Source organism: Sorex araneus, chromosome 5 (assembly GCF_027595985.1).
Source record: "Sorex araneus isolate mSorAra2 chromosome 5, mSorAra2.pri, whole genome shotgun sequence".
Classification (NCBI taxonomy): Eukaryota; Metazoa; Chordata; class Mammalia; order Eulipotyphla; family Soricidae; genus Sorex; species Sorex araneus.
The window spans coordinates 54808248-54822120 of NC_073306.1; the positions used below are offsets into that span (position 1 = coordinate 54808248).

At 42.1% G+C, this 13873-nt stretch overlaps 1 protein-coding gene across 9 annotated transcripts in view; it reads left to right on the top strand.

The window, feature by feature from the left end:
* UBR4 (ubiquitin protein ligase E3 component n-recognin 4) overlaps positions 1 to 13873 on the top strand; it is a 141478-nt gene that overhangs the window by 21237 nt on the left and 106368 nt on the right. For all 9 annotated transcript variants that reach the window (XM_055140939.1, XM_055140942.1, XM_055140946.1 and 6 more), the window contains exons 14-20: positions 141 to 258; positions 1768 to 1955; positions 4385 to 4544; positions 4662 to 4747; positions 8912 to 9081; positions 10624 to 10906; positions 12337 to 12472. In XM_055140939.1, coding sequence (XP_054996914.1) covers positions 141 to 258; positions 1768 to 1955; positions 4385 to 4544; positions 4662 to 4747; positions 8912 to 9081; positions 10624 to 10906; positions 12337 to 12472 — 1141 coding nt within the window. The remainder of the gene's footprint in view (positions 1 to 140; positions 259 to 1767; positions 1956 to 4384; positions 4545 to 4661; positions 4748 to 8911; positions 9082 to 10623; positions 10907 to 12336; positions 12473 to 13873) is intronic.

Consider the following 13873-nt stretch of genomic DNA (forward strand, 5'->3'; position numbering starts at 1 on the left):
GGAGTGGGGGCTCTCAGAAAAATTCCCTGACTTAGAATAAGAAACTCAGACATGGAGAAAAAACGTTACATGCGGTGGGCAAGATGGTGATGGATGGCTCCATTTTGTGGTCATTAATTACAAAAACCTCCATTTCCTAGGCGTGTGTCTTACAGCGTCAGAGGAAAGGTTCCATGAGCAGCGATGCCAGTGCCTCCACGGATTCCAACACCTATTATGAGGATGATTTCAGCAGCACGGAGGAGGACAGCAGCCAAGGTAGAGGCCTCACTCCTCTCTCCCAGGAGACAACAGGAGGTTCCCTGCTAGGTTCCTTAGTTTCCTAATTACCATTTTTTTTCACCTGTCTAGAATGGATCTTGATTATCCGCAGTCAGAGTTAACACTGTTGAAGAGTAGGTTGTGATGCTGTATGTTGACAGCTGAGTAGTAGAAAGATCAGCACAGCCATTCTTTCCTTTCAGAACTTTATTTTTTAGTTAAAAAATTTATTATTGAATCACCGTGAGGTACAGTTACAAACTTATGAACTTTCATGTTTGCATTTCAGTCATACAGTGATTGTTTACATCCCTCCATCAGTACCCATTCTCCTCCACCAATGTTCCCAGTATCCCTCCCACCACTCCCACCCTATCCCCACCACCCCACCCTGCCTCTGCGGCAGGGCATTCCCTTTTTGTTCTCTCTCCTTTTGGGTGTTGTAGTTTACAATAGAGGTATTGAGTAGCCATCATGTTCGGTCACTCAATGACCGAAAGCAGACATTGCTTTTGGCATGCATCTTTCAACCCGAGTGTGTCCTCCTAACATCCTCTGCTTGGTGTTCCCTTCTCTATCTCAGCTGCCCTTTCCCCCAGCATGTGAGGCCAGTTTCCAAGCTGTGGGCAAGACCTCCTGGTCCTTATCTCTACGACTCTTGGGTGTTAGTCACCCATTCTGTTACTTTATATTCCACAGATGAATGTGATCTTTTTATGTCTGTCTCTCTTTTTCTGACTCATTTCACTTAACATGATACTTTTCATGTTGATCCACTAATATGCAGAGTTCATGACTTCATCCTTTTTAACAGCTGCATAGTATTCCATTGTGTAAATGTACCATAGTTTCTTTAACCGGTCATCTGCTTTTGGGCACTCTGGTTTTTTCCAGTTTTTGGCTATTGTAAACAGTGCTGCAATGAACATACAAAGGCAGATGTCATTTCTACTATACCTTTTTGCCTCCCCGGGATATATTCCCAGGAAATGTCTCGTTAGCTCATAATTTCTTTCCATTCTACTCCATTTTGTGAATCCAAAAGTTGATTGTGTGTGAGGTGTGTGATTTGACTGTTTTCAGAAATTTGTGGTTTAGGAAAACAGGATAAGAAGCTCTTTTGTAATGGACAACAAAGCAAAACTTAAGTTCCTTCATACTCTAGTTAGAAGCGAGAGGGAATAAAGGTTTGGATCCTTGGTTCTTTATAGTGTGGCCTATGGCAGCAGAGTCCAGTATCATGAGAGGTATGATTCCTACAATGAGATTTATAATTTATAAGTAATAAGTATTACCTTACTCTTAAAAATGTTTGAATTCTTTCCAATTAAAGTCAAGTTGTTTCTCGACCTTCTTTGGGACTCTTTAAACTGTCAGTTTTACTGAGATATAATTTATATATAATAAAGGCTTCTATTTTATGTCTTTCTTTTTTACTTAGCCACTTTTACAAAGCAGATGGACTGAAACATTCCAAATTTTTTTTGTTACTTTTCCTTTGTTCAGATGATGACAGTGAGCCTATTTTGGGACAATGGTTTGAAGAGACCATCTCTCCCAGTAAAGAAAAAGTGGCACCTCCACCTCCTCCTCCACCCCCTCCCCTGGAGAGCTCACCTCGAGTTAAAAGCCCCAGCAAGCAGGCCCCTGGTGAGAAAGGCAACATTTTGGCCAGTCGCAAAGATCCTGAGTTGGTAAGTGGATTTCTGAAGTTTAGGAGAAAATGAGAGGGGATGAAAAGCTAGTTATTATTATTATTTTTAAGCTTTTTGGGTCATACCTAGCAATGCTCAGGGGTCACTCCTGACTCTGCACTCAGGAAGTACTCCTGGCAGTGCTCAGGGGATCATATGGGATGCTGGGAATCGAACCCAGGTCGGCTGCATGCAAGGCAAACACCCTACCCGCTGTGCTATCGCTCCAGCCCAAAAAGCTAGTTATTTTATCTAAAACATTTGTGGGCTAGAGAACCGCAGTGTTTAAAAATGTGTTTTGCTTAGAACCTTAGCATATTTTGTTGGATTAAATAGCTTGTACTGGGGCCGAAGTGATAGTGTGGCGGCTAGGGTGTTTGCCAACCTGGGCTCGATCCCCGGAATCCTCAGGTGGTCCCCAAGCCTGATGGGGAGATCTATGTGTAGAACCAGGAGTAAATCCCAATCTTAAGTGGGTGTGGCCCCAAAACAAAATAATTAGCTCGTACTCCATTTTCTTTCTTTTTCTTTTTTTAAAATTAAACCATAGTGAGATACACAGCTACAAAGTTGTTCGTGATTGAGTTTCGATCATACAGTGTTCCAACACACACACTTTTACCAGTGTATATTTTCCACCACCAGTGTTCCCAGTTTCCCTCCCCCTTCCTTCTCACCACCCCTGACGGCCTCTGTGTCTGGTACTTTTCTCTGCCTCTCTATTTCTCTTTCCCCTTTATTTTGGGCATCATGGTTTGCAATACAGATAATGAAAGGTTATCATGTATATTCATTTAGTTAAAGGGATATACATTCAACATTTAGTTCTTGTCCAGAGTGATCATTTTTATTATTGTCATTCTGCTCCCTTCTCTATCCATATTGCCCTTTGACACACACATAACCCTCCCCGCCCCTTTTGTGACAAGCTTCCAACTGTGGACTATCCTTCTGGTATTAGTCTCATGCTATTTTTTTTAATATCCCACAGATGAATGCCATCATTCTGTATCTGTCCCTCTCCTTACTCATTTAACTCATAGCTCATACCCCCAGTGTTCTCAGGTTGAGGAGTTGGCATAGCTTTAGGATTTAGAAGTAAGTTTGAATACTACTTTGGGACCTTGGAAAAGAATATTAATTTCTCCCAGCTTCAGTTTTGTCTATCATGTGGATTGATTGTACTTGTTTCCGGGGTGTTGCAAAGATTTAAAGCCCTTAGCATATGTCTGGAACATCATGATTCTTGCCGTTTGTTCAACCAGTGTTTATTATTGATGACCTACTTTGTGTCAGCTGTTCTTTTGAAGCTGTTACTGAACGGAGGTAGAATCCTTGCTTTTGTATAGTTCAGTTAAGGATGTGAACAATGGGTAAATAGTCTCCTGAGCACTTTGAGCAGTGATCCCTGCACAGGGCCATGACCACTGGGGATGGCCCAGGAACCAAAGTTAAAAAGAATGTGATATAAAATTCAATTCAGTTGGGGCTGGAGTGATAATACAGCAGGTAGGGTGCTTACCTTGCATGTGGCCAACCTGGGTTCAATCCCCAGCATCCCATATCGTCCCCTGAATACCCCCAGGCATAATTCCTGAGTGTAGAGCCAGGAGAGACCCCAGAGCATCATTGGGTGTGCCCCTTTTCCTCCCAAATTTATAGTTCAGTTTATTATTTATTATTATTTTAGGGTGGCAATACTGGGAATACTCAGGTCCTGAGTACTCAGGTTCTTGGGGGCCATCAGGGCTACACCTGGCAGTACTCACAGAGCTATGTGGTACTGTGAACCCACCCAGGCCCTCACACGTACCAGATGTGCGTTCTGCTTGAGTCATATTCTTCGTCCCTTTGTTATTTTTCCAGGGCCTCATACATGCAAAGCATGCTCTCTGTCACTGATCCATGTCCTGCCACTTTAATAAGTTAAAGAATTTTATTTATTAGGGCTATTCCTGTCTGTGCAGGAGTGACTCTAACTCATGCTCTGGACCATGCACAGCGTCATGGTCAGCTGTATGCAGAGCAGTCGCCTTCACTCCAGTACTCCTCTGTGGACAATTAAATTTAACAAAAAAGTAAACTGGAATTCTTTATGTACATAGTGATAGTAGAAACTTCAAAATTGAATAAGCCAATGATGTAGTTAGGCAAAGAAAGATACGAATTTAGAAAAACAAATATTTTTTGTGGGATATTTCGTGAAGTCTTTTGTATTAAGGTGGCATACCATTTGTGTAACTGTAGAATTTTGTAGAGCACATGATCAAATTTAAACATTGTCCCCTTGTAGGGGATTCAGAATTCATTCTCTTTATCATATGAGATTTATTGGTATATTTTATTTCTTATTTATATTCATGATTTTTAGAAACTCTAGGCTCATAAACTTGATACGAGTTTTTTTGTTTGTTTGTTTTTATTTTTAGTTTTTAGGTTTGGCTTCCAACATTTTGAACTTCATCACCTCTTCCATGCTGAACTCCCGGAACAATTTTATTCGAAATTATTTGAGTGTATCTCTTTCAGAACACCATATGGCCACCCTGGCCAGTATTATTAAGGAGGTGGACAAAGATGGACTTAAGGGTCAGTAGACAGTATATATATATGGTGGGTTTTTCTTTGTGGAGATTGGCTTTGGGCAGGGTGGTGTGATGGGTCAAAGTAACTCCTTGAAGGTTGTTTTTCTTGTTTGTTTACAAGGTTCATCAGATGAAGAATTTGCTGCTGCTCTTTATCACTTCAACCATTCTCTAGTGACTTCCGATCTTCAGTCACCTAACCTGCAGGTATGTGTACATAATGAGCATAAGGCCCATATCTTCTCTTGGAAGTGCAGGTCCATTTACTGAGAAGCAGTTTTTCATGAATCCCTTCACTGAAAAGAGTCAGTTTGAAAGACTACTGGGGCCTAGGGGATGCTTCAGAAGCCGAGAGTCTTGGGTTTGGTCTTGGGTACCGATTGCATGACCCTTCCAACCATTGCTGGGAGTTGCCTTAAAACAAAAACAGAACCAGAATGTGCCAGTGTATCCTTCTACCTTAATTAGAAAAATTTCAAGAGAAATGTGTTATTTTTGTTGTTGTTCATTGTGGGCCACGCCTGATAGTGCTTGGGTGCTACTCCCAGCTCTGTGCTCGGGGGTTGCTCCTTAAGCTGCTGTAGGGCTATGCAGCTCTGGGAATCAAACCTGGACCTCCTACATGCAAACATGTTCTCAGTCCATTAAACCGTCTCATGTCCAGAAAATGTATTCCTTATTCTCAAGTACTCAGTAAACTTTTTTAAAAAAGGAAATGCTATTAAAAAAAAATTGTGATGAGGACCGGAGTGATAATACAATGATTAGAGCATTTGCCTTGCATATGACCAATTTGGGTTTATCCCCAGCACTGCCTCTGGTCCCCGAGCACTGCCAAGAGTGCAGATCCTTGAGTGCAGAGCCAGGAGTCAGCCCTGGACCATTGTTGGGTGTGGCCTAAAAGGAAAAAAAAAACAACTCATGATGATTGTAGATAAGTGGACATAAACAACCAATGCAGTTTCTTAACAAAACATGGATGGCATACATCATTAGTAATCTGAGAAACAAAACTTTAAAAGATTCCATCAATTGGGGCCAGAGCGATAGCACAGCGGGGAGGGCGTTTGCCTTGCACTCGGCCGACCCGGGTTCCATCCCTGGCATCCCATATGGTCCCCCAAGCACTGCCAGAAGTAATTCCTGAGTGCAGAGCCAGGAGTAATCCCTGAGCATCGCTGGGTGTGACCCAAAAAGCGCAAAAAAAAAAAAAAAGATTCCATCAATTATAGATAGGAGGGTTAGAGGAATGTATAGTGTTATATAGGATGCTTGATCATTCCGCATAGTCCCCTGAGCACCATCAGCAGTAATTCCTAAATGCAGAGCTAGGAATAACCCTGAGTATTTTGGGGGGTGTTCCCAATCCCTCCCAAAACAAACAAAAACACCAGACAAACCCAAATATTCAAATATGGATTACAGAGGCTCTTCTACATACCTATTTGTAAACCCATCACCAGGTTAAAACTTAAGTTCTTGACTGTGAGCTTTTTAAAATTTATTTATTTTGGTTTTGGGCCTTGTTACTGTTATAGTCGATGAACAACAGGAGGATAGTGCTACAGTGTGCTACAGTGGTTTTGGACCACACCTGGTGGTACTAAGGACTTATTCCTGATTTTGTGCTCAGATCATTCCTGGCGAAACTGGGGCTCCATATATGGTGCTGGGGTTTGCACCCTGTTTGCTACATGAAAGACAAGAACCCTGCCTGCTATACTATCTTTGGCACCACCTTTACTTCTTTATGGGGGGGCAGGGATTGGGCCATACCTCACAGTACACAGGGCTTACTGCTTGCTCTCCGCTTAGGGATCCCTCCTATTGGGACTTGGGGGATGTTTAGGGTGCTGGGGGTCAAACCCAGGTCAGCCATGTGCAAGAGAAGTGCCTAGCTCTTTGTCCACTGTAGCATTGGTTTTCAATTTTTTTCAATTCCTGAGGATTAGAGTTTGTGTATGGTTTCCTAGCAGTAATTGGGAACCCAGCCTTTCAAGTGAAAGTGCTCCATCCAGCTCTTTGAGCTCTCCACAGCCCACAAAATTAATTCTTAAAACCATTACCAAATAGCTTGGTATTATGGAAGTGAATTGTAACATTTGGAAACAGTTCCTAGATTCTATCACTTTAGGAGAAGGTGCAAGCCCTTGAACTGTGACTGGATTCTAGGAAATTGTTTTGTTTTGGGGGGGCCACACGCAGCTGTGCTCAGAGCTTACTGTTGTCTGCACTCAGGCATCACTGCTGGTGAAGGTCAGTTCTTAATGTTGCACCTGGCAATTAAACCTATGTCTGCTGCATGTACCCCAGCCCTTTTTAAACCTGTCTCCCAGTCCCATCTCTATTATTTTGTTACTCATTTATGTTCATGGTCTTCAGTAGTCTTCGATTGTATATAGTTAGAGTATTCTGCTAAGTCACTGTCTTGCCCAGATCCGAGATTATCTGGAGAATTTTCAGTTTGTAGACTTGGTCTTTCCTGCCTAAACTTGTATAAAAATGGGAAGAAATGTTTTTTCTTCAGAGAATGGGATTTAGCAGACTCCTGTAATGATGTTACTATTTTAGCATTTGAAACATAATTATAGACCTTGTATGGACACGTAGCCTCCCGGCTCATAACTGCTGACTGTGGCAGAGGAAATAATCAAATTAATCAAATTTTCCTTTTCATTCCATTTCTTTTTCTTTTTTTTTTCTTTTTTTTTTTTTTTTTTTTGCTTTTTGGGTCACACCTGGCGATGCACAGGGGTCACTCCTGGCTTTGCACCCAGGAATTACTCTTGGCGGTGCTCAGGGGACCATATGGACCCGGGTTGGCTGCGTGCAAGGCAAACGCCCTACCCACTATGCTATTGCTCCAGCCCCTTCATTCCATTTCTAAACATGGAGCTTTAAATTCTTCCCCTAAATTTCATTGATGGGAGGAAGTGAAGGAAAATTAGTATCTGTCCGTTACTGGGGCTGGTGAGATAGTATAGTGGATGCAGAGCTTGCCTTTTATGCTGCCAACCCGGGTTGGTTCATTTGCTCCATCTGTGGTTCTCGGAGCACTACCAGCGGTGATCCTTGAGCACTGCCAGGTATGTTCCTAAAACAAAAAGAATGTCAGTCTTTCAGTTCAGCCTGGCTTTGTTGGGAGAACTAGTAAAATAAAACCAAACCAAAAAAAAAGAGAGAGAGATTTTGTCTTTTATTTTTGGGTTTATTTTTTTTTGTGGGGGGCTGGGGTATAATTTGGGCAACACTGGACTGTGCTCAGGGCCTACTCCTGATTCTGAGTTCTCTCTAGTCACTGAGTACCCGGTGCTTAGTAGGTCCTTGTTCATTTCCTTAAACCTCGGTATTTTCTTCACTGGTAAGTAAAGCACATACCCACCGAGTATGTGAGCTATGAGCATATAGGTGACTAATTATGTACATCATGAACTAGTCTTGACAGTTCGATTTGTTTTATTTTGGGGGGCACATGAGTGTTTATTTGGGGGGCTGCAAGCTCTTTGTTTTGGGGTCATTCCTGTCTGGTGCAAGGGATTGAACCTAGGCCTCCTGCATGCCACGCATGTGGTCAACCTGTTGAGCTGTCTCCCTGGTCCATGTTTGACATTTTGAATGGTATTTCCAAGGAAAGACGTCTTCTATAATGTTTTGTAAGAATATAAATTTATTTGGCAGAGTTACAATTTGTTCTGTGTCTGAGATAATGATGATTTGTGTTTTCTGAAGCCAAATGAGAAAGCACCTTTCTTTGTTCTCCTTTGGTATCTTGCTCTGTGTGTGTGTGTGTGTGTGTGTGTGTGTGTGTGTGTGTGTGTGTGTGTGTGTGTAAAGGTAAGTCGAAATTTAGAAATCTGAAAGTTAAGCTTCTTTGAAAGACATGGTTCAGCTGGAGGCAATGAACAAAATTAATTTTAGATACCTTGACTCAGAATATCTCTGCTAATACTATTAATACAAGTTGTTATATTATGTAACTGATTATGAAAGAAAAACTGTTAGCCAGTATAGTGATCCAAGGTATTTTCTTTTGAAGGCACAGACTTTTCATGATCTACCCATTTAGAAAAATTTCTCAGTTCTGCTATTCTCAGCGTATTACTTTTTTTCAAACACTATCAAAAATTAATGGGGTTCTAAGTTTTTATTTGTTTTTCTCCTTTGTTAAGTGAAATGATTTTCCCCCCCAAGCTACTTCTGAACTTGAGTTTCTAGTTCCAGCTTTCTTTAAAGCATTTCCTTCCAGATTGAAAGGTCACATTATAGAGCACTGGTCCAGTGTATTGAATGTGCATTATAAACAATATACACATTGTAACCGTTTGGTCTCCTTTCCTATCTTTGCTAATGTTCTCTTGTCTTGCATGCCAGAGTACACTGCTGCAGCAGCTGGGAGTTGCCCCTTTTTCCGAGGGCCCGTGGCCCCTGTACATCCACCCTCAGAGCCTCTCTGTGCTTTCACGCCTCCTGCTCATCTGGCAACATAAAGCCGGCGCTCAAGGTGACCCCGATGTGCCTGAATGCCTGAAAGTTTGGGACAGGTGAGATACCCACAAGAGGAGTTCTGTATAGAAACTTATATGCTTTTTCAAGTTTATCTTATTTGTGGTAAATATGTGACTCTGCGACAGGTTTTTGATAGTGTTTGAAGTACTGAGAGTGGAATGAGAGGAGTTGGAAGATGCACTGTTTACAGAGCTGAAATACATCAGCTCTGGTCTAGAAACTGTCTTTCACACATGGGAGATTTCAAGGCATTTATGAAATTTTTGCCATTTTTGTGTACATGGTTAGGAGTGTCTAAAGCAATTTATTTTCCTGAAAAGCTTTGCTGGGGCCAGAGCTAAAGTATACCATGGGGGGCTCTTTCCTTGCACACGACCAACCTGGTTTGATCCCTGACATCCCTTAACGATCACCCTGAATACTGCCACTAGTAATTATTGAGCATCACCAGGAAACTCACACACACAAAAAAGCTTTTTCTTTTGACTCTTTTATTCAGATCAAATAAACTCTACTGTTGAATTTGAGAAATCACAAATCTCCGTTGAATATCAAAGACCTGTGCTGTTTTTTCTGGTGGAATCTTACAGACAGGGCCTAGGAGATAGGGATATTTTGATGGAGATCCTTATTAGAACATAAACCTCTTTCTTTAAGATAATGGAAGCAGTTGAATACATTTGGAGGAGTTGTAGGTGGGGGGTTGGGGGTCATAAAAGCTTTTCTGGGGGAAAAAAACAGCAATTAACCTTTCTGATTTTGCTTGGGTTCACATATCGAAATGCACAGTAACTTCTGCCTCTGTACTCATAGATCACTCCTGGCAATGCCAGTAGACTATATGGGATGCTGGGTTCTGAACCCAGGTCAGCCGTGTGCAAAACCAAGCTGACCTCCTGTACTATCTCTCTTACCCCGCTACCCCCGCCCCAAACTTAAGACCCTAATAATTTCTCAGAATAATGTATAATTTTCATTACTTTGTATGCATCGGACTTATATCGTGCAGTGATCTTGTACAAACTTGTATAAACTAGAAACATTTTTTTAAATTCTCTTTACTTTTCCAGATTTGTTTTATTATTGTTGTTGTTGATACTATCATTATCATTAGTTTTAAAGCCACACCTGGCTAGGCTCATGGCTTACTTCTGGCTCTGTACTCAGAGATCACTCCTGGCAGTACTCAAGGGATTATCTAGAGTGCTGCAGATCCACCCTGGGTCATCTTTCTGCAAGGCAAATGTCTTATCTACTGTACTAGCTAGCTCTCTCACCTATTAAACAAAGCCCAACCACTGGGAGTTTGCAGTACTTCCCTTTGTCAGAAATGGCACAGTGAATATTAATACAATTGCAAAAAAGCTGGGAAAACTGAAGGATTCTTGGAAATACTTTTTGTGGCTTTATCTGACATACTTAATCTTGTCTAACTTGTATCCTTTAATGTCCCTTAATTTGGTATCTTAATTCTGGGATTTATGAAGTTTAACTTTATTAGCACTTAATATTGTAACTCACTTAGTATGTTCTGAGTATATTCCTCATCAGACCTACTTTCTTTTTCTCTGTGGTAGGTTTTTGTCAACAATGAAGCAGAATGCTCTCCAAGGGGTGGTGCCCAATGAGACTGAAGATTTGAACGTAGAACATTTACAGCTGCTGCTTCTCATTTTCCACAATTTCACTGAGAAAGGCCGGAGGGCTATATTGACCCTTTTTGTGCAAATCATCCAGGAACTGAGTGCCAGCATGGATGCCCAGATGCGCTCTGTGCCTCTCATCTTGGCTCGCCTCCTTTTGATCTTCGATTATCTGCTTCATCAGTACTCCAAAGCCCCTGTGTATTTGTTTGAGCAGGTACAGATGAACACAGTCTCTTTGCTCTGCTGTCTGTTATTTAAAATTTTAACCCTTTAAGTAGTTACCAAGACCGAAACCACAGTGCTCTGCTTTTTTGGGGTATTTGGATATTGTAGCCTTAGGAGGGCCACTGGGACTTGTGTTTATGTACTTATATTTCATGTCTAGCCAGAACCAACTATTGGATTTGATCTACTTGTTAAAAATTGGCTTAGAAGTATTGTTTTCTTCCTTGAATTACTCTGCTTTGACAACTTCATGTAGCACAGTGTCCTGTACTTCGCCTTGGATGAGTACAGTTGAACTTTGATAACTCAAGGCAACCAAAAATCATGAGTTTTCACTCCCCCAAATCTTAACTACAGCCATTCTTTTGCTATATGCAGAGGATAGATATTTCAAAAACCCCCTGTCCCCCCATCATCCCTCCATCACCCCTCTGCACATACTTAGAATTAGTAAAAGCCTCAGGTTCTTTGTATATGAGGATCCATGCAATTCTTATCCATGTTATTCAAGGATCAACTGTATTTGTTGAGGGGCTGGAGTGATAGCACAGCAGGTAGGGTGTTTGCCTTGCACGCGGCCAATGCAGGTTTGATTCCCAGCATCCCACCCATATGATGCCCTGAGCACTGCCAGAAGTGATTCCTCAGTGCAAAGCCAGGAGTAACCCTTGACCATCGCCAAGTGTGACCCAAAAAGCAAAAAAAAAAAAAAAGTGTGTGTTGAGTGGTTGAATGAAGGTTGGACAGAAATTTTTAATTTTGTTCTTTGACCATACCTGGCAGTACTCAGGGCTTTTGGCTCTACACTCAGGGATCACACCTGACAGTGGGGGATCATATGGGATGCCAGAGATTGAACCCACATCGGTGGTGTGCAAGAAGCAAGTGTCCTGCCCACTGTACTCTCTTTTTGGCCTTATATTTAGCAGTTCTTTTGTTTGTTTGTTTTGGGTAACAACCGGCGATGCACAGGGGTCACTCCTGGCTCTGCACTCAGGAACCACCCCTGGCAGTGCTCAGGGGACCATATGGGATGCTGGGAATTGAACCCGGGTCGGCCGCATGTAAGGCAGATGCCCTACCCACAGTGTATTTAGCAGTATTTAAGATCTTTTGGAGACTATTTTGTGGTGTTGGGTAGGGCAGGGTTAGATATTTTGGCTACACTTGGCATGCTTAGGGCTTTCTCTGGCTCTGTGCTCAGGGATCACTCCTGGCAGGGTTCTGGGAATCATGGGGTGCCAGAGATGGACCCTGGGTCGGCTGTGTGTAAGGCAAGTGTTCTATCTACTCTACTATCTCTGCCGCCCCATGAGTTACCCAAACTTTGTTCTGCCAGTTTGTTAGCATGCCAGAGTAAGATAGTGGGATGGTGAATGTATTATCACTTTTTTGACTTGAGTATGTGTTTTTCGAAAGGTGCAACATAACCTCCTAAGTCCTCCTTTTGGGTGGGCGAATGGATCCCAGGACAGCAGTAGCCGTCGGGCAACCACACCTCTCTATCATGGATTTAAAGAAGTAGAAGAGAACTGGTCTAAGCACTTTTCATCAGGTCAGAAAGAAGATTGTCAGTAACAGGTTGACTCATGATACTCTGATTCTTGCTGGCGGAATTGAATTTAGATCTAATAGACTCCTTAAGAATCTTTGATTATTTGACTTAGTTGACTCCCTCTAGATAGCAAATTCCTCAGGATTTAAAGCGTTTTAGAAATATGCTGAGGATATTCTAGATTTACTTACAAAAAAAAAAAACTGAAAATATTTGAGATGCAGGAACTTAGAATCTCTGTATGCCCTTAAGTTGCGGGTTGTGGGTTCCTGCTACTCGGAATAATTCTCTTAGGTATGTATTTCAAACCCCCAGCTAAATTTCTTTTCAGTCTGAGTAAGTTAATGGGAACTGTGATATTTTCTCCAGCTTTTCTTAATGACAGTTGTTCATTCTGGTATTTTGCTTTTGTTTTGTTTGGGGGCCCATACCTGATGGTGCTTATGGGACACTGTTGGGCTCTGTGCTTGGGGATGATCCCAGCAGTGCTCAAGGAGCCATTTGGTACTGCATGTACCTTAAGTACCCTGACCCCTGTACTATCTTCTGACCCTACACTGTCCATTCTCTGGGCCCGAGAGTAAGTGAAACAGGTAAAGCGCTTATCTTGCATGTGACCAATCCAGGTTCAACTCCTGGCACCTCATATGGTTCCCCTGGGCCCTGCCAGGAGTGATACCTGAGTGATACTGAGTTCAAGGAGTAAGCCTTGAACATTGGCGGCGTAGCTCCCAAAACAAAGCAAAGCAAATTCCTGTACAGTTGTCTTTTATTCTGATGAGATACTGCTTGTTTTAATTTTTAATATGTTTTGTCTCATACTGAGGACTGTTCAGTGTTAAGTATGTTTCTGTGGAAGCTTTCATCACGCCTCCCTCAGCCTACTATGAGTCTAATATCACTGGGACGGCTTATTATGTAGTCCCTCTGAACTGGGGAAATAGCATTCCTATGTAATACCATCAGTGTAATGATAGAGTTTTGCTGATTGATGTGATGATGGTATTGCCCTCCAGTTGATTCTTAGAATAGTGCCTCTGAACTGGGTTGGTTTTGCTTCCACCCCTAAAATGGGTATTTGGCAATGTCTGGAAACACTTGGCTGTTAAAATTAGAAGGTTGCTGCTGATATTAAAATGGGCAGAAATCAGGATGTTGCTAAATAGTCTATAGTGTAGGCTGCTTAAACTTTTCCATTTGCAGCCGTGTAGCCGTGTGTGTGTGTGTGTGTGTGTGTGTGTGTGTGTGTGTGTGTGTGTGTGTGTGTGTGTATCTGTGTCTGTGTGTCCGTCCGTCCGTCCGTCCTTCCGTCCATCTATTCATCCGTCTATCCTGCCCACTGTACTGTCTCTTGTCTGAACAAAGCAGTATAGGTAAGGGGTGTCAGAGACACTCTGATTC